The sequence below is a fragment of the Oncorhynchus mykiss genome, chromosome 5 (assembly GCF_057628025.1).
Source record: "Oncorhynchus mykiss isolate SJ-2025 chromosome 5, ASM5762802v1, whole genome shotgun sequence".
Lineage (NCBI taxonomy): Eukaryota > Metazoa > Chordata > Actinopteri > Salmoniformes > Salmonidae > Oncorhynchus > Oncorhynchus mykiss.
Window position 1 is genome coordinate 76,032,467 of NC_143026.1, and position 20,918 is coordinate 76,053,384.

General features: G+C 46.3%; 1 protein-coding gene across 10 annotated transcripts in view; it reads right to left on the reverse strand.

The window, feature by feature from the left end:
• Positions 1–20,918, reverse strand: part of LOC110524556 (E3 ubiquitin-protein ligase LNX) — a 109,553-nt gene that overhangs the window by 65,707 nt on the left and 22,928 nt on the right. The window contains exon 1 of one of the 10 annotated variants that reach the window (XM_090235990.1): positions 13,674–14,499. The exons of 8 other annotated variants lie outside the window; for them this stretch is intronic. In XM_090235990.1, the coding sequence (XP_090092116.1) occupies positions 13,674–13,765 (92 nt within the window). In that variant the 5' untranslated portion in view covers positions 13,766–14,499. Of the gene's footprint in view, positions 1–13,673; positions 14,500–20,918 lie in introns of those variants that run through there. One more of the 10 variants, XM_036978393.2, reaches the window with a different exon arrangement.

Consider the following 20,918-nt stretch of genomic DNA (forward strand, 5'->3'; position numbering starts at 1 on the left):
GTCTGTCTCCCGGTCCGTCTCCCTGTCTGTCTGTCTGTTTGTCTTTTCGTCTACCTGTCCGTCTCCCTGTCTGTTTGTCTCCCTGTCCGTCTCCCTGTCTGTTTGTCTGTCCGTCTGTCTTTTCGTCTCCCTGTCCGTCTCCCCGTCTGTTTGTCTCCCTGTCCGTCTCCCTGTCTGTTTGTCTGTCCGTCTGTCTGTTCGTCTCCCCGTCTGTCTCCCGGTCTCCCTGTCTGTTTGTCTTCCCATCTCAGAGTCTGTCTCCCGGTCCATCTCCCTGTCTGTCCGTCTCCCTGTCCGTCTCCCCGTCGGTGTGTCTGTCCGTCTGACTCCCTGTCTGTCCAACTGTTTTTCTTTCCATCTCCCTGTCCTTCTCCCCGTCTGTTTGTCTCACCGTCTGTTCATCTTTCCGTCTCTGAGTCTGTCTCCTGCTCCATCTCCCTGTCTGTCCATCTCCCTGTCCTTCTCCCCCTCTGTTTGTTTCAACATCTGTCTGTCTGTCCATCTCCCCGTCTGTTTGTCTGTCCGTCTGTCCGACTGTTCGTCTGTTCGTCTCCCTGTCTGTTTGTCTGTGTGTCTGTTCATCTCCCTGTCTGTCCATCTGTGGGTGTACCTGTCTGTCTTCCTGTCTTCATCCTGCAAGTCACCAGACGAACTTGCTGGGTATGAAATAAGCTGTAGCGTCTGTACCATCAAATTGATTGTATATCCAAATATGATCCAAGTAATAAGCTCACACAAGGTGTGTGACCAGTGCATCACCCAGGTGGTTTGAAAATAACTAGAAGGCATTATCTATTCGAGCGGAAACTCACAGCACAATATGGTCTTCCCCTCAGAGATGACATGCTAGTCATTGTCTCGTGTGTGCCTTGTCATTAAGGGCTTTGGCTACCCTTAAATCAAATCCCCTTCCTTCTGGGCATCAAAGGCACAGTTCTGCCGTAGCCACTTAGGCATATCTCCACTGCTGCTAAGAGCTTTAATGGCTGTCTGGAGGAATTAAGGCCACAATCTCTCCAGTCTGAGGCCAGGAACAGGGAACCCAAACAACCGTCCCGAAGTCACAGTGGGACAGACAGGACCCCAGAGAGAGGATCCAATGAGCCTACAAAGTGTCCTATGAGTATACAAGCTAACAAAAAGACAAATCTCACATAATTTTCTTCAGAACCAACTGCTCTATCTTTTTGTCTGCCCTCCTATCTAATACACAGCCTCCTCCTGTAGTGGAAGTTGTGTTTTTATGCCCCCTCCTCTCCCCTGTGTGTGTCAGTGAGTGATTTCTGGGGATCATGGAAAACTTTGTGCTTGAACAGCCCGCCTCAGCAGCAGTACACCAGGCTTAGTTGTCCACAGTTTCAGACACAGAGAGACACTTCAACTATCACATAATCTCCCTCAACCCTGTGATCTGGAGAGAGATAGCTAAGGAACAGCAACTCTAACCCATTCCTTATCACTAAAACATTCTCACCAATCCTCCCGTCCTCTCCTTCTTTTCAACCTGCCCTCCTACCCCCTCCCCCTCTAACACAAAAATAATTACCCATCATGCCGTGGGAGAGGCGGCGGTGGCGATGACGGTGGCGGAAGGGAGAGAGTAGGAAGCGCCCTTGCTGGCAGTGACACAAACAGTCCTGCTCATATGATGTGAAATAAACACCAGCTCACAACTTATCAAAGCCTGTGAGATTCTCCAATCCTCTTTAGGGGTGAGTGGATTATCCTCCCTAACCCAAATACGCTACGTTCTCCTATCCCTGACTGAGCGCAGCACAGAAACATATCTTCACAGAATACACAGCCAGCACAAATAACCAGGCCACTATTAAAATATAAACTAGATCAGTCAGTCAGGTACGGACACAGGGCTCCCATGAATGGCCTTGACTACCCAGAGTGTGGCCTCATTCCCGTCAGTCAAGGATGGTGCAGTGTTGTGACCTGATCCCTGATGGGTGTATCCACTGAGAGATGGCTACTGAGTTACTGAGCGTCCTACAGGAACCAACCCAGTCCCCCGCCGGCCTTTCCCCCCTTCTGGCAGTAGAGAATCCAGCAGTGTTAATCCAGACTATAGGAGTACTGAAGTGCAATCCTCTCCCAGCTCACTACATGACAGCTCAGTTCTTAAAACACATTGGAATATAACTCCTGACATAAGAGTGGCTGAGAGAAAATAAATGTAGCTATGCCACTGTGAAAGAGGGGGAATTTTTATGTGAAAGAGAATGTCATTTGGGACCGACAATTGCTTTGCCCAGGAGGCCTATGTTGGTGGTATCCCATCATTCCTGAGCGTTTCTGTTAATCAACCTTCTTATCTTCTGAACTGAGGGGTATCCTCTTTCTAATCTCTATCTCTGCTTTATCACAAGATCAAACTGGAGCTCATTGCCTTGGCAACATAGCCTGTGGATTAAGAAACTCAAAATCTCACTAATCGTGAGAATAGAAGAGGGGAAAAAAACTCTTCTCCTTCTCCCTCTCTGTGTCTGAGAATGACGAAATTCCTCTGGGCGTCTGCTCCAAAAGTAATTCACTGTCCCAAGGATTAAACTCTTGACAGGAAACTGTCTGCCTGTCTGAGAGAGCTTTTGGCTTGAACACATCACACAGGAACACTCACTTCAAACAGTTTGAAGAAAAAAAACACAGCCGTTCCATTCTTTCCCTCAGGAATCTGTGTGAAAGGAGCACCTAGGCCCTAGTTCCTTTCCTAGAGGATGAGATAACACAGGAGCACAGGGGAGCACCTGGGGAGCACCTGGGGCATGGACACTCACTCACTCACTCACTCACTCACTCAACTCACTCACTCACTCAACTCACTCACTCACTCACTCACTCAACTCACTCACTCACTCACTCACTCACTCACTCACTCACTCAACTCACTCACTCACTCACTCACTCAACTCACTCACTCACTCACTCACTCACTCACTCACTCACTCAACTCACTCACTCACTCACTCAACTCACTCACTCACTCACTCACTCACTCACTCACTCAACTCACTCACTCACTCACTCAACTCACTCACTCACTCACTCACTCAACTCACTCACTCAACTCACTCACTCACTCACTCACTCACTCAACTCACTCACTCACTCACTCAACTCACTCACTCACTCACTCACTCACTCACTCACTCAACTCACTCACTCACTCACTCACTCAACTCACTCACTCACTCACTCAACTCACTCACTCACTCACTCACTCACTCACTCAACTCACTCACTCAACTCACTCACTCACTCACTCACTCACTCACTCACTCAACTCACTCACTCACTCACTCACTCACTCACTCAACTCACTCACTCAACTCACTCACTCACTCACTCACTCACTCAACTCACTCACTCACTCACTCACTCAACTCACTCACTCACTCACTCACTCAACTCACTCACTCACTCAACTCACTCACTCAACTCACTCACTCACTCACTCACTCACTCAACTCACTCACTCACTCACTCACTCACTCAACTCACTCACTCAACTCACTCACTCACTCACTCACTCAACTCACTCACTAACTCACTCACTCAACTCACTCACTCAACTCACTCACTCACTCACTCAACTCACTCACTCACTCACTCACTCACTCACTCACTCACTCACTCACTCACCTCACTCACTCACTCACTCACTCACTCAACTCACTCACTCACTCACTCACTCACTCACTCACTCAACTCACTCAACTCACTCACTCAACTCACTCACTCACTCACTCAACTCACTCAACTCACTCACTCACTCACTCACTCAACTCACTCACTCACTCACTCACTCACTCACTCACTCACTCACTCACTCACTCACTCAACTCACTCACTCAACTCACTCAACTCACTCAACTCACTCAACTCACTAACTCACTCAACTCACTCAACTCACTCACTCACTCACTCAAAGAAGAAACAAATATTTCTGAATTTAAGCAGGAAAATGATCTTTTACTTTTGAAGAGAGCAAACAACTACATGTTAAACTCAAAACATACTAATTCATGTAAAATAAACCCAGTAAACACCTTGCGGCACACACACACACACACACACACACACACACACACACACACACACACACACACACACACACGTAACATGGGGAGGGAGATTGTTCATTAATTAAGCCCATAGTGACAAAGGCCTGGAGAAAAGGAGAGAACATCTGTGTTCACTGGCTTCTTAATTAGATCAGTTAATCAATTACTAGTAGCTTTCTTTCTTTAGAGTAGACCATATACAATATACAGGGAGATAATTGAAATGTCTTTATTCTTTTGAAACTTTTGTGAGAGTGATGTTTATTGTACATTTTTTTAAATGGTTAATAATTTTTTTCACTTTCTTTGGCAATCACCCCAATCCACAAAAGTGGAGAATAATTTGACGACAATAACTACTGTGGGATATGCGTCAACAGAAACCTTGGGAAAATCCTCAGAATTATCATTAACAGCAGACGTATACATTTCCTCAGCGAAAACAATGAACTGTCAAATTGGCTTTTTACCAAATTATCGTACGACAGACTGCATATTCACCCTGCACAGCCTAATTGACAAAAAAAAAAAACACACAAAAAAACAAAGGCAAAGTCTTCTCATGCTTTGATGATATCAAAAAAGCCTTCGACTCAATTTGGCATGAGGGTCTGCTATACAAATTGCTGGACAGTAGTGTTGGGGGAAAAACATACAACAACATATAATCCATGTACACAAACAACAAGTCTGCAGTTAAAATTGACAAAAAACATACATTTCTTTCCACAGGGCTGTGGGGTGAGACATGGATGCAGCTTAAGCCCCACCCTCTTTAACATATATATGTCAACGAGGGCACTAGAATGGTCTGCAGCACTTGGCTTCACCAGAATCTGAAGTCAAATGTTTGCTGATGATCTGGTGCTTCTGTCACCAACCAAGGAGGGCCTACAGCATCACTTAGATCTTCTGCCAGACCTGGGCCCTAACAGTAAATCTCAGTAAGACCAAAATAATGGTGTTCCAAAAAAGGTCCAGTCGCCAGGATCACAAATACAAATTCTATCTAGACACCGTTGCCTTAGAGCACACAAAAAACAATACATACCTCAGCGCCGCAGGTAACTTCCACAAAGCTGTGAACGATCTGAGAGTCAAGGCAAGAAGGGCATTCTATGCCATTAAAAGGAACATAAAATTCGACATACCAATTAGGATCTGGCTAAAAATACTTGAATCCCATTGCCCATTGCCCTTTATGGTTGTGAGGTCTGGGGTCGCCTCACCAACCAAGAATTCACAAAATGGGGCAAACATCAAATTGAGACTGCATACAGAATTCTGCAAAAATATCCTCCGTGATCAACGTAAACACCAAATAATGCATGCAGAGCAGAATTAGGCTGATACCCAACTAATTATCAAAATCCAGAAAAGAGACGTTAAATTCTACAACCACATAAAAGGAAGCGATTCCCAAACCTTCCATAACAAAGCCTTCACCTACAGAGAGATGGCAGATCTGGCTCTCAAGAGAAGACAGGCTAATTGTACACTGCCGACAAAATGAGGTGGAAACTGAGATGCACTTCCTAACTTCCTGCCAAATATATGACCATATTAGAGACACATAATTCCCTCAGATTACACAGATCCACATAGAATTTGAAAAAACAAACCCCATTTTGATAAACTCCCATATCTACTGGGTGAAATACCACAGTGTGCCATCACAGTAACAATATTTGTGACCTGTTGCCACAAGAAAAGGGAAACCAGTGGAGAACAAAAACCATTGTAAATACAACCCATATTCATGTTTATTTATTTAACCATTTGCACATCGTTACAACACTGTATATATACATAATATGACATTTGTAATGTCTTTATTATTTTGGAGTGTAATGTTTACTTTTACTTTTGTTAATTATCTACTTGCTTTGGCAATGTTAACATATGTTTCCCATGTCAATAAAGCCCCTTGAATTGAATTTAATTGAGAGAGAGGCAGAGAGAGAGAGAGAGGCAGAGATAGAGAGAGGGAGAGAGAGAGAGAGGCAGAGAGAGAGAGGGAGAGAGAGAGAGGCAGAGAGAGAGAGAGGCAGAGAGAGAGCCAGAGAGAGAGAGGCAGAGAGAGAGAGGCAGAGAGAGAGAGAGGGAGAGAGAGAGAGGCAGAGAGAGAGAGAGAGAGGCAGAGAGAGAGAGAGAGAGAGAGGCAGAGAGAGAGGCAGAGAGAGAGCGGCAGAGAGAGAGAGAGGCAGAGAGAGAGAGAGAGGCAGAGAGAGAGAGAGAGAGAGGGGGAGAGGGAGGGAAAGACAGAGTGGGAGTGATGGAGGGAGGGAGGGAGAGAGGGAGGGAAAGACAGAGTGGGAGGGATGGAGGGAGGGAGAGAGAGAGGGAGGGAAAGACAGAGTGGGAGGGATGGAGGGAGGGAGACAGGGAGGGAGAGAGGGATGGAGGGAAAGACAGAGTGGGAGGGATGGAGGGAGGGAGACAGGGAGGGAGAGAGGGATGGAGGGAAAGACAGAGTGGGAGGGATGGAGGGAGGGAGGGAGGGAAGAAAGGGAGAGAGAATTAATGATGAACTGAAAGAACATTCATCAGTAGGCGTGCTGGTGTGTTGATTGGATTCTACTGCTTTTGCTCAGAAGAAATGTCAGCTGTATGATGAAGCGACAGCTGAAATCCTCAATGACTGAATAGGGTTGAATCTCAGCTATGGGGTGTGACTTAACAACAAAACCTGTCAGGCCCGAGACGAACACGTGCAGGGCCCATATCATAGACACCCACAAACACAAAAACAGGTGGCTCCGCTGTGCTGGCAACCGTAAGTCTGGCTGATCTCATTTGGCAGGGTTGGTTTACCAACCCTCTGGGTGGCAGGTAGCCTAGCGGTTAAAAGCGTTGGGCCAGAAACCAAAAAGTCACTGGTTCGAATCCCCAAGCCAACTATTAGAAAAATCTGTTGACGTGAGCAAGGCACTTAACCCTAATTGCTTCTGTAAATTGCTCTGGATAAGAGCATCCACTAAAAGAGGTAAATGTAACAGTCTAAAATAAAACACCCCATCAGGGACACGGCCCAACCCCGAGTCAATGAGGTCATCAGCCTCAGCTTTTAATCAGGATTTTTTCCCAATCAATATCCCATCATCAGCCAAATCCATGACCTCACATGACCAGCCAGGAACGCCGTATATGCACTAGTCATTTTATTAGTGTGGCATTTCAAACAACAGTTTACCTCTCTGTACTCCTCTGTCCCTCATCTCCTTTTCCTCCATCCTGTGCTATCTTTTGTACTCTCTCCATCCATCCATTCTGCTCTCCCCTCCTCTCTCTCTCCCTCCAACTTGTAACTCTCTTTCTGTCAGAGGAGAACAGCACAGCGAGTACAGAGCTGATTTATTCTCTCCTCGGCTTGGGAGAGTAGCTGGCTCTGAGCTTGCTATAATAACAGTGATTTCTCCATACATAAAGACTTTGCTGTAGGAGCACAGCACAATAGTGCATATGGTATCTAATGGTATCTTTCATGCAAACTCTGGAAATTGTCAGTGCTTCAATGTAAGTCTATAAGGCCCAAACCATGGCAGCTAAGAATGACTGCAGTGGGAATTGTGCTTATATCATTCTTTCCAGGACTGTGATAGTATGTTATGTGTTTGAGAGACACACTAAGGGTTATTAGGTACAGAATGTGGAGGTTTTTGTAAGTGTGCATGTGTGTGCACGTGTGTGAGCGTGAGAACCTTTCATGTTAAAAGGCAATCAAGGACAGCCTCCAGAGGATCTGTGTGTGAATAATACAGTATCTTCTATTCACTGTGCCTTTAGAGGCCTGTGTGTGAATAATACAGTATATTCTATTCACTGTGCCTTTAGAGGCCTGTGTGTGAATAATACAGTATATTCTATTCACTGTGCCTTTAGAGGCCTGTGTGTGAATAATACAGTATATTCTATTCACTGTGCCTTTAGAGGCCTGTGTGTGAATAATACAGTATATTCTATTCACTGTGCCTTTAGAGGCCTGTGTGTGAATAATACAGTATATTCTATTCACTGTGCCTTTAGAGGCCTGTGTGTGGATGATACAGTATATTCTATTAACTGTGCCTTTAGAGGCCTGTGTGTGAATAATACAGTATATTCTATTCACTGTGCTTTTAGAGGCCTGTGTGTGGATGATACAGTATATTCTATTCACTGTGCCTTTAGAGGCCTGTGTGTGAATAATACAGTATATTCTATTCACTGTGCCTTTAGAGGCCTGTGTGTGGATGATACAGTATATTCTATTCACTGTGCCTTTAGAGGCCTGTGTGTGGATGATACAGTATCTTCTATTCACTGTGCCTTTAGAGGCCTGTGTGTGAATAATACAGTATATTCTATTCACTGTGCCTTTAGAAGCCTGCGTGTGGATAATACAGTATCTTCTATTCACTGTGCCTTTAGAGGCCTGTGTGTGGATGATACAGTATCTTCTATTCACTGTGCCTTTAGAGGCCTGTGTGTGGATAATACAGTATATTCTATTCACTGTGCCTTTAGAGGCCTGTGTGTGGATGATACAGTATCTTCTATTCACTGTTCCTTTAGAGGCCTGTGTGTGAATAATACAGTATATTCTATTCACTGTGCCATTAGAGGCCTGTGTGTGGATAATACAGTATCTTCTATTCACTGTGCCTTTAGAAGCCTGTGTGTGGATAATACAGTATATTCTATTCACTGTGCCTTTAGAGGCCTGTGTGTGAATAATACAGTATATTCTATTCACTGTTCCTTTAGAGGCCTGTGTGTGAATAATACAGTATATTCTATTCACTGTGCCATTAGAGGCCTGTGTGTGGATAATACAGTATCTTCTATTCACTGTGCCTTTAGAAGCCTGTGTGTGGATAATACAGTATCTTCTATTCACTGTGCCTTTAGAGGCCTGTGTGTGGATGATACAGTATCTTCTATTCACTGTTCCTTTAGAGGCCTGTGTGTGGATAATACAGTATATTCTATTCACTGTGCCTTTAGAGGACTGTGTGTGGATGATACAGTATCTTCTATTCACTGTGCCTTTAGAGGCCTGTGTGTGGATGATACAGTATCTTCTATTCACTGTGCCTTTAGAGGCCTGTGTGTGGATGATACAGTATCTTCTATTCACTGTGCCTTTAGAGGCCTGCGTGTGGGTGTGGCTGTATAGTTCTATGTACCTGAGTGTGCTAATAGATGTATATCTGTTCTAACCTCCTATTAACTTAGACTTGTATTGCATTTCATTCAAGACGTTAGCTTACTTTTCCCTAACATGCTACTAATATAGTGCCAGAGTAGCCTAGAGTGCAACACATTTAACTTATCTGGCATTCTGTCAGAATGTGCAATATTTTGTGTGTATGTGTTATCACCCCCTGTCAAAGCATCCCTTTCTGCTAGTATCTCACAGTTCTGGAGGTGCCACTCTACATGCCTCTGCTCTCTATGGTCTCATTTCTCACATGGTCACATGGTCAGGGAGCGGGCGGGTGGGCCTTGTTGCCGTGGGACACGAGCCTCCACCAGTCTATCCAGCCCCCGTGGAAACAAGGTCACCACGGAAACTATCCCTGCAGCGCCTTACCATAGTTCCGCTGGGCCCCGTTTGTTCCCACTATGTGACACGGTCTCTGGATGACGTGTAGCCTGGGGCGTGGCCAGGGGCGTGGCCAGGGGCGTGGCACAAGGCAGCCAGGGAATCACATCACTGACATGACAGATTAGACTAGATTAGATTAGCTTCTGCTTTCCTCTCATCTCCTCTCCTCCCTCTCGCCTCTGTCTCACTCTCTCTCCCTTTCTCTCTCTGTCTCTGAGATAGCTGTGCTACACTGCAGTCTCTTTCTCTCTCTCTAAGTGTGTCCTAAACCAATCATATTGTTTAAGGCAAGCCAGCCCAGGCCCCAGAAATGAAGACAGATTCTTAATTAACGCTCTATAGCACTGCAATGTGATTATCAGAGGAGTAGAGGGCATGTGTGCTGGGGGAGGGGTGAGACGTGTGTGTGTGTGGCAGTGTGTGTGTGTGTGTGTGTGTTATCGAAGAAATGTGGATTTTGTATATGTTTGCAATCACTGGTCAGAATGGTCTCCATTGAGAATGTAATTTGCGTGTCCAGTTGGACAAGATTTTTGTCTGTTGTCCTGATTTAATCATAACCTCTATACCCTCCTCTGCTCCGCCCCTCTGACTCCAGCCTGACAGATGCGCTGAGACAGGGAGAGCCGCCTGACCGCAGAAAAAGGATTCATACTCAATACAAACAAAAGTTTAATTAGTGAAGCCAGCCCTCCACCTAGCCGCGAGGCTGAGATGGGCCTGGGCCGGGATGGTAGTCAGGGTACGGTATGTCTTTCACTGGGGATGGGATGGACCTGGAATAAACAAACGCCTCTTATCGTTGAGATCTCCTGCTCTGTGGCCGGGAGGCGGGCTAATCCTGTTAGGATGTGTCCGTGCGGAAATCTCTGGGAGCACTGGGAGTACGCCGCAGCTCTCTCCACGTCAAGCTTTAGGGGAGATCAAACACCTTGGAGATTCAGGTTGAAAGGACGGAAGCTAAACCAATCATAGTGTTTAAGGCAAGCCAGCCCAGGCCCCAGAAATGAAGACGAATTCATAATTAACGCTCTATAGCACTGCAATGTGATTATCAGGGGAGTAGAGGGCATGTGTGCTGGGGGAGGGGTGAGACGTGTGTGTGGCAGTGCATGTGTGTGTTATGGAAAAATAGAGTGGATTATGTATATGTTTGCAAAAGGGGTGGTAAGTGGACGCAGCGTTCATGTCTTTTGTGTGATTTTGTTGTGTTTGTGAGCATTTGTGCAGGTGTGTGTGTATAGTATGTACAGGGACACATGGAGAGAAACTTCATATACAGTAGGTGCTCTTGTGTGTGTGCCAGTGCTGCGTTTCAATTGGTGCTGACAGAGGGCAATGGTGGTAACTTTATTAAAGATTTCAATTCTCTCTCTCTCTCTCTCTCTCTCTCTCTCTCTCTCTCTCTCTCTCTCTCTCTCTCTCTCTCTCTCTCTCTCTCTCTCTCTCTCTCTCTCTCATAACATACAATACAATATAATTTCTCTCATAGAATAAAATCACTTTATTGGTAAACAGAGAAATACAGGGCAGACAACTGAGAGAGAGGCAGAGAAAAGCATAGTGAGAGAAGGAGAGAGGTATTAAATGCTGGAAGACTGCTCCTGGCTGTCAGGGCAGTGGATAAAGATTAACGGTGTGCCATGAATCTCCAGCCGGTTCTCCAGCCTGCTTTCCAGCTAGCTTTCCAGCCGGCTCTCCAGCCTGCTTTCCAGCTAGATTTCCAGCCAGGTCTCCAGCTAGCTTTCCAGACAGCTTTCCAGACAGCTTTCCAGCCAGCTTTCCAGACAGCTCTCCAGACAGCTCTCCAGACAGCTTTCCAGCCAGCTTTCCAGCCAGCTTTCCAGCCTGCTTTCCAGCTAGCTTTCCAGATAGCTCTCCAGACAGCTATCCAGACAGCTTTCCAGTCAGCTTTCCAGCCAGTTCTCCAGCCAGCTCTCCAGCCACCCAGAAAAATACTATATCTGCATTTGTCTGCTCCCCTATCTATCGTGTCATAGTCAACAAATGTCCCCTGTCACAGAGACAGCGATGCGCACAGACACATGGAAACACACACAGATACACACTCATGGTATTTACAAACAATCCCTAATTGGAAAGACCCACATTCTGAACGTGCTCCCAACGGTCCCCTCACGGTCCCATTGCTATGGCAGCCGTATGCATGGACAGATGGGATGCAGGGCCAGGAAGTGACCTTATCCTCTCCTGTCTCCTCTCATCTCCCCTTCTCTCTCTCCTCTTTCCTCCTCTATACCCTTCTTTCTATTTCTAATCTATTCTCATTGCACCTCTTCTCTCCTCCTTTAACATCCTCTCCCTCCCCTCTTTCTCCTTTTCCCCTCACCTCCTCTCCCCTTTTGTTACCTCTCCTCCCCTACCTGTTCTCTCCATTTCTTCCCTTTCTGTTCTTTCCATCTCTTTTCCTGGTCTCCTCTCCTATCCTATTCTCTCCTCTCTCCCTCTCCCCCTCTCCTCTCCCCATCTCGCTGGGATTCATGGCTGTCCAACAGGGAATCTGAGTGTCTGCAGGAGCTAAAGCTTCACTCAATAGAGGATCCTCACAATGGAATGGGAGACTTTTTAAAGCGTTGCATTGTTCCCTGTATTCATGCAGCATAATGGGACATTTCCGTCAGACTGGGGACTGGCGAGGACAGCTTAGAGATCTGTGAGCCCCAGGTTTCACGCGTCTGCTGAATATACCAATATCACTGAGAGAGACAGAAAGAATGCACTGAGGGCCAATATAGACCATTCCCGGAAAGACTCAGTCTATATGCATACAAAGAGAAGGAATGTCCACATGGTCAAACCGTATAAAGACTATACTGATATAGACACACTTAGAAACACACACACAGACCCAAACCTATATTCACAAATATGATTCAGCTGCACAGCCCAAACATCCACATACACAGCGCAATTCTCCACACTTGCAAACGTATAATGAAAATCAACAGTATGCAGTACTTGTTTAGGCTTATTTTATGGAGGACGGTGTCTATTTTAAAACATGAGAACCTGAGTCAGTGGAATGAAATACAGTAGGAAGTGAAAGTATCATCCACTCCTCAGTATGATGAATTCAGCTGGCTGGATGAGAGGGTTGTTGCCATGGTGTCAAAGTGCCTCAGTAAGAGTGTGTTTCACATTAACTATGACTGAATGGGCTCCTGAAGTGTGTGTGTGTGTGTGTGTGTGTGTGTGTGTGTGTGTGTGTGTGTGTGTGTGTGTGTGTGTGTGTGTGTGTGTGTGTGTGTGTGTGTGTGTGTGTGTGTGTGTGTGTGTGTGTGTGTGTGTGTGTGTGTGTGTGTGTGTGTGTGTGCGTGTGTGTGTGTGCGTGGGGGGGTCAGGGCAAAGATGTGAATAAGCTGTGTGTGTGTGGATATGTTATGGTTGTTATTGTTGAATCAAACAGACACACTCACACAGGCATGGCCATGTATGTCCTCCACACCTAAATAACTTATGAATAACTCAATGTGCACACATACAGAGACCATCAAAGCGTTTAGCAATAGCCGTACACAGGTTCACATTTTGGTACAAATAAATAGACTGCACGCACACACACAAAACAGGAAACACACACACAGAAACATCCCACAGTCCTGATGAGAGTGCTCCCATGCTGCAGTGCTGCTCTGGAGCATCCAAACAGACCTTGTCTGCACAAAACCCTCTACCTGCCACAGCAACCGCATCCCGCTGCCAAGGCAACCGCATCCCGCTGCCATGGCCACTGCTACGGAAACCATTACCCAAGTCAATAACTCTCTTTACTGCCAGATTAAAACACAAACACACACACACACACACACACACGCACAAACGTGCACATACACAAACATACACTATCGCATTCACAATTGGGTGTGCATTCTCACACATACACACACACATACTGCAGGGCTGCATGGGCTGCTGCTGTTGGAGGAGAGTGATGGGGGTGAATGGATGCAGCAGGTCTATGCTGAGTGGGACAGTGGTACAGTACTCACAGCTCAGAGTAGAGGATGTGCAGGTTGCCCACATTGTCAGTGTAGTTGGCTGGGCTGAGCCAGGGTAGAACCAGCAGCAGCAGAGCCTTCATGGTCAATACACAGTCAGCTCTCTCTTGCTCTCTTTCTCTCTTTTCTCTTCCCTCTCCTTCTGCACTGGAGCTCTCTCCTCCTCCTTCCCTTCCTCCACCTCCTCCTCTCCGAGCCTGACCGTGCTGACTTCTTCCCTTCTTTCTTCGGAGTAGCTCTCAGGTCTAAATTACTCCCTTTCTTTTTTATTTTCCTCCTTCTCCCGTTCTCTCTTTTCTGTCTCCTCCTGTCTCACTCTCTCTCCCTTAGAGAGGCTGCCTGGTCATCTCAGCTGCAGAGGCGAGCAGGCCAGCTGCCAGAGGTTGAAGACAGAGTGGAGGATGAAGAAGAAGAAGAAGCAGCAGCAGTAGAAGCAGGTGCAGAGAAGAAGTCCCGTGGAGGTAGATGATGTAGAGGAGGACGAGGAGGAGGAAGAGGAGGGAGGAGACCAAGGGGAAAGTGGCACATTTGGAATACGATTTGAAATGTGCAGGCTATAATCTGCTCTGGGCACTAGTGAGGTGTAAGAGGATTTGCGCTCGTACGAGTGTGTGTGTATGTGTGTCAGAGGGAACAGCGCAGCCTGTGACTTATACTGCAGCAGGAACCACTGAGAGGGAGAGATGGAGCAGACCAAACAAATGGGGGGGGGGGGGGGGGGTTACCTGGGGCTTCTCTGATTGGTCGCAATCCCCCTCCCTCTCTCTCTCTCTCTCTCACACACACACACACACGCACACACACACACACACTGCATTAACCTCCCCCTGCCCGCACATGAAAAATAATTGACAATGAGCAGGGGAGAGAACACACTGCACACAATATTCATTACAAAGATAGAAGCCTGTTTTTTCTGAATGGAGTGAAACAGACTGATAGAGAGAACAGGAAAGTAGAGTTAAATGTTATAATAATTCTTGACTGAACCAAACCAGTGGCCAAATGCCCAGCGATATATTCAGGGAAAGTGTTGTGGGGGTGTGTGAATTGGAACAGGGGAAGGGGGGGGCTAGACCATGTGACAGAGGCTAGACCATGTTTGATAAACCTGCAATCTTAAGGCCTCCGCACGCTTCCCAGCCGAAACAGCTTTGAAAAGTTTGTGCATACAGTGGGGCAAAAAAGTATTTAGTCAGCCACCAATTGTGCAAGTTCTCCCACTTAAAAAGATGAGAGAGGCCTGTAATTTTCATCATAGGTACACTTCAACTATGACAGACAAAATGAGGAAAAAAAATCCAGAAAATCACATTGTAGGATTTTTAATGAATTTATTTGCAAATTATGGTGGAAAATAAGTATTTGGTCAATAACAAAAGTGTATCTCAATACTTTGTTATATACCCTTTGTTGGCAATGACAGAGGTCAAACGTTTTCTGTAAATCTTCACAAGGTTTTCACACACTGTTGCTGGTATTTTGGCCCATTCCTCCATGCAGATCTCCTCTAGAGCAGTGATGTTTTGGGGCTGTTGCTGGGCAACACAGACTTTCAACTCCCTCCAAAGATTTTCTATGGGGTTGAGATCTGGAGACTGGCTAGGCCACTCCAGGACCTTGAAATGCTTCTTACGATGCCACTCCTTCGTTGCCTGGGCGGTGTGTTTGGGATCATTGTCATGCTGAAAGACCCAGCCACGTTTCATCTTCAATGCCCTTGCTGATGGAAGGAGGTTTTCACTCAAAATCTCATGATACATGGCCCCATTCATTCTTTCCTTTACACGGATCAGTCGTCCTGGTCCCTTTGCAGAAAAACAGCCCCAAAAGCATGATGTTTCCACCCCCATGCTTCACAGTAGGTATGGTGTTCTTTGGATGCAACTGAGCATTCTTTGTCCTCCAAACACGAGTTGAGTTTTTACCAAAAACGTATATTTTGGTTTCATCTGACCATATGACATTCTCCCAATCTTCTTCTGGATCATCCAAATGCTCTCTAGCAAACTTCAGACCGGCCTGGACATGTACTGGCTTAAGCAGGGGGACACGTCTGGCACTGCAGTATTTGAGTCCCTGGCGGCGTAATGTGTTACTGATGGTAGGCTTTGTTACTTTGGTCAGGTCATTCACTAGGCCCCCCCGTGTGGTTCTGGGATTTTTGCTCACCATTCTTGTGATCATTTTGACCCCACGGGGTGAGATCTTGCGTGGAGCCCCAGATCGAGGGAGATTATCAGTGGTCTTGTATGTCTTCCATTTCCTAATAATTGCTCCCACAGTTGATTTCTTCAAATCAAGCTGCTTACCTATTGCAGATTCAGTCAGATTCCACCATAATTTGCAAATAAATTAATAAAAAATCCTACAATGTGATTTTCTGGATTTTTTTTCCTCATTTTGTCTGTCATAGTTGAAGTGTATCTATGATGAAAATTACCCCACTGCCCTACTGTATATTATGACAAAATTTTCCAACATTTTTGTTTGTTTCGGTGAGTTTTTGGGGGGCTGGAAGAAAGCCGAACTTCTGATCCGTAGTCTACGCTCTTTTGTCGGTGATTGGTCAACAGTAGGGATTCTTCAATAAAGTCTTTATTGTCAATCATCGAGACACATGCACATTTTTTTATTGTGAAATACTGCACCAGACATCTTAGTTAAAATTGCATGACCAAGATCTCCTTGGTTAAAACGACAAAATTAATGACAGATTTCTTGAGTTATCTTAGATGAATTCTGAATATTTTGAGGAAGTGTCCTGACATTAGTTCCTTTTTTTATGTCTCTATTTTATGTTGGTCAGGGCGTGAGTTGGGGTGGGCATGCTATGTTTTGTTCTATGTTTGTATTTCTATGGGTTTGGCCTGGTATGGTTCCCAATCAGAGGCAGCTGTCAATTGTTGTCTCTGATTGAGAACCATACTTAGGCAGCCTGGTTTCACCCTTGAGTTGTGGGTAGATGTTTTCTGTTGTGTGTCTGCACCAGCCAGAACTGTTTCGGTCGTTCGCTTTGTTATTTTTGTGATTTCAGTGTTCATTAAATAAATATGGACATACAGTGCCTTGCGAAAGTATTCGGCCCCCTTGAACTTTGAGACCTTTTGCCACATTTCAGGCTTCAAACATAAAGATATAAAACTGTATTTTTTTGTGAAGAATCAACAACATGCGGGACACAATCATGAAGTGGAACGACATTTATTGGATATTTCAAACTTTTTTAACAAATCAAAAACTGAAAAATTGGGCGTGCAAAATTATTCAGCCCCCTTAAGTTAATACTTTGTAGCGCCACCTTTTGCTGCGATTACAGCTGTAAGTCGCTTGGGGTATGTCTCTATCAGTTTTGCACATCGAGAGACTGACATTTTTTCCCATTCCTCCTTGCAAAACAGCTCGAGCTCAGTGAGGTTGGATGGAGAGCATTTGTGAACAGCAGTTTTCAGTTCTTTCCACAGATTCTCGATTGGATTCAGGTCTGGACTTTGACTTGGCCATTCTAACACCTGGATATGTTTATTTTTGAACCATTCCATTGTAGATTTTGCTTTATGTTTTGGATCATTGTCTTGTTGGAAGACAAATCTCCGTCCCAGTCTCAGGTCTTTTGCAGACTCCATCAGGTTTTCTTCCAGAATGGTCCTGTATTTGGCTCCATCCATCTTCCCATCAATTTTAACCATCTTCCCTGTCCCTGCTAAAGAAAAGCAGGCCCAAACCATGATGCTGCCACCACCATGTTTGACAGTGGGGATGGTGTGTTCAGCTGTGTTGCTTTTACGCCAAACATAACGTTTTGCATTGTTGCCAAAAAGTTCAATTTTGGTTTCATCTGACCAGAGCACCTTCTTCCACATGTTTGGTGTGTCTCCCAGGTGGCTTGTGGCAAACTTTAAACGACACTTTTTATGGATATCTTTAAGAAATGGCTTTCTTCTTGCCACTCTTCCATAAAGGCCAGATTTGTGCAATATACGACTGATTGTTGTCCTATGGACAGAGTCTCCCACCTCAGCTGTAGATCTCTGCAGTTCATCCAGAGTGATCATGGGCCTCTTGGCTGCATCTCTGATCAGTCTTCTCCTTGTATGAGCTGAAAGTTTAGAGGGACGGCCAGGTCTTGGTAGATTTGCAGTGGTCTGATACTCCTTCCATTTCAATATTATCGCTTGCACAGTGCTCCTTGGGATGTTTAAAGCTTGGGAAATCTTTTTGTATCCAAATCCGGCTTTAAACGTCTTCACAACAGTATCTCGGACCTGCCTGGTGTGTTCCTTGTTCTTCATGATGCTCTCTGCGCTTTTAACGGACCTCTGAGACTATCACAGTGCAGGTGCATTTATACGGAGACTTGATTACACACAGGTGGATTGTATTTATCATCATTAGTCATTTAGGTCAACATTGGATCATTCAGAGATCCTCACTGAACTTCTGGAGAGAGTTTGCTGCACTGAAAGTAAAGGGGCTGAATATTTTTGCACGCCTAATTTTTCAGTTTTTGATTTGTTAAAAAAGTTTGAAATATCCAATAAATGTCGTTCCACTTCATGATTGTGTACCACTTGTTGTTGATTCTTCACAAAAAAATACAGTTTTATGTCTTTATGTTTGAAGCCTGAAATGTGGCAAAAGGTCGCAAAGTTCAAGGGGGCCGAATACTTTCGCAAGGCACTGTATACCACTCTGCACCTTGGTCCTCTCCTTCCTACAGCCGTTACAGAACTACCCACCACAAAAGGACCAAGCAGCGTGAGAAGGAGGAGAAGAGCTATCTGGAGGAATGGACATGGGAGGAGATTTTGAACGGTAAGGGACCCTGGGCACAGGCTGGTTAATATTGCCGCCCCAGGGAAGAGCTGGAGGCAGCTAAAGCCGAGTAGCGGCGATATGAGGAGTTAGCACGGCAGCGCAACAGGCACGAGAGTTAGCCCCAGTGAGCACACATAGCCCGGTGCGCTACTTCGCAGCTCCTCGTATCGGCCGGGCTAGAGTGGGCATCGAGTCAGGAGGAATGAAGCCGGCTCAGCGCATCTGGTCTCCAGTGCGTCTCCTCGGCCCGGGTTATATGGCACCAGCCCTATGCACGGTGTCCCCGGTTCGCCAGTACAGTCCAGTGCGGTCTGTTCCACCCGCCGCACTTGCCGGGCTACAGGGGGTATCCAGCCAGGACAGGTTGTGCAGGCTCGGTGCTCGAGACCTCCAGTGCGCATCCACGGCCCAGTCCATCTGGTGCCTCCTCCATGCACCAGGCCTCCTGTGGCAGCCCCACGCACCAGGCTGTCTCTCCGTCTCCTCCCTCCAGGTGCTCCCGCCTGTCCAGCGCTTCCAGAGTCTCCTTCCTGTCCAGTGCTTCCAGAGCCTCCCTCCTGTCCGGAGCCGCCAGAGCCGCCCGTCAGGAGCTGCCTAAGCCGCCCGTCAGTCAGGAGCTGCCAGAGCCGCCCATCAGTCAGGAGCGGCCAGAGCCGCCCTTCACTCCGGCGCTGCCAGAGTCACCTTTCACTCCGGCGCTGCCAGAGTGGAGTGGGGTCCACGTTCCGTGCCAGAGCCACCACCGCGGACAGATGCCCACCCAGACCCTCCCCTATGGGTTTAGGTTTTGCGGCCGGAGTCCACACCTTTGGGGTGTACTGTCACGTCCTGACCTTAGTTCCTTTTTTTATGTCTCTATTTTAGGTTGGTCAGGGCATGAGTTGGGGTGGGCATTTTATGTTTTGTTCTATGTTTGTATTTCTATGTGTTTGGCCTGGTAAGATTCCCAATCAGATTCAGCTGTCAATCATTGTCTCTGATTGACAACCATACTTAGGCAGCCTGGTTTCACCCTTGAGTTGTGGGTAGTTGTTTTCTGTTGTGTGTCTGCACCAGCCAGAACTGCTTCGGTCGTTCGCTTTGTTATTTTTGTAATTTCAGTGTTCATTAAATAAATGGACACATACCACGCTGCACCTTGGTCCTCTCCTTCCAACAGCCGTTACAATCTTACTATTGCAGCTTTTTTTCACATTTTTCAAGCGTCTTTTAAGGTAGTATCATTCGGCTAGACCACTTCGGCTAGGCGCCAGCCAAACTGAAGCATGCTAATACCTTTAGGCAATAACAAAACAAAAACAACTCCCCCAAATCATCATCTACACCTGATTAACTAAGCAGGGTTTAGGGGCTGATTTACAGTACACAGTGACTGACATTGGGCTGGGTATGGGTAAGAAGGTCAGCAGGTTGACATTTACACTACATGGCCAAAAGTTGAATATCTGCTCGTCGAATATCTCATTACAAAATCATGGCCTAATATTAATAAGGAGTTGGTCCCCCCTTTGCCACTCTTCTGGGGAGGTTTTCCATTAGATGTTGGAACATTGCTGCAGGGACTTGCTTCCATTCAGATACAAGAGCATTAGTGAGGTCGGGCACTGATGTTGGGCGATTAGGTTTGGCTCGCAATCGGCGTTCCAATTCATCGTTCAATGTGGTTGAGGTCAGGGCTCTGTGCAGGCCAGTCTAGTTCTTCAACACCGACCTCAACAAACCATTTCTGTATGGACCTTGTAATCACACTGCACACTGCGCTAATCCATCTGGACTAGAGGAATACCTATGTAGGAATGCTGTTCCTCAACATTAAGACCCTGGGTCTCGACCCCGCCCTGTGTAACTGGGTCCTGGACTTTCTGACGGGCCGCCCCCGGGTGGTGAGGGTAGGAAACAACATCTCCACCCTGCTGATCCTCAACACTGGGGCCCCACAATGGTGCGTTCTCAGCCCTCTCCTGTACTCCCTGTTCACCCATGACTGTGTGTCCATGCACGCCTCCAACTCAATCATCAAGTTTGCAGATGACACTACAGTGGTAGGTTTGATTACCAACAACGACGAGACGTCCTACAGGGAGGAGGTGAGGGCCCTCGGAGTGCGGCGTCAGGAAAACAACCTCACACTCAACATCAACAAAACAAAGGAGATGATCGTGGACATCAGGAAACAGCAGAGGGAGCACCCCCCTATCCACATCGACGGGACAGTAGTGGAGAAGGTGGAAAGTTTTAAGTTCTTCTGCGTACACATCATGGACAAACTGAAATTGTCCACCCACACAGACAGCGTGGTGAAGAACAGTGCCTCTTCAACCTTAAGTTTGTCACCAAAAAACACTCACAAACTTTTACTGATGCACAATCGAGAGCATCCTGTCGGGCTGTATCACCGCCTGGTACGGCAACTGCTTC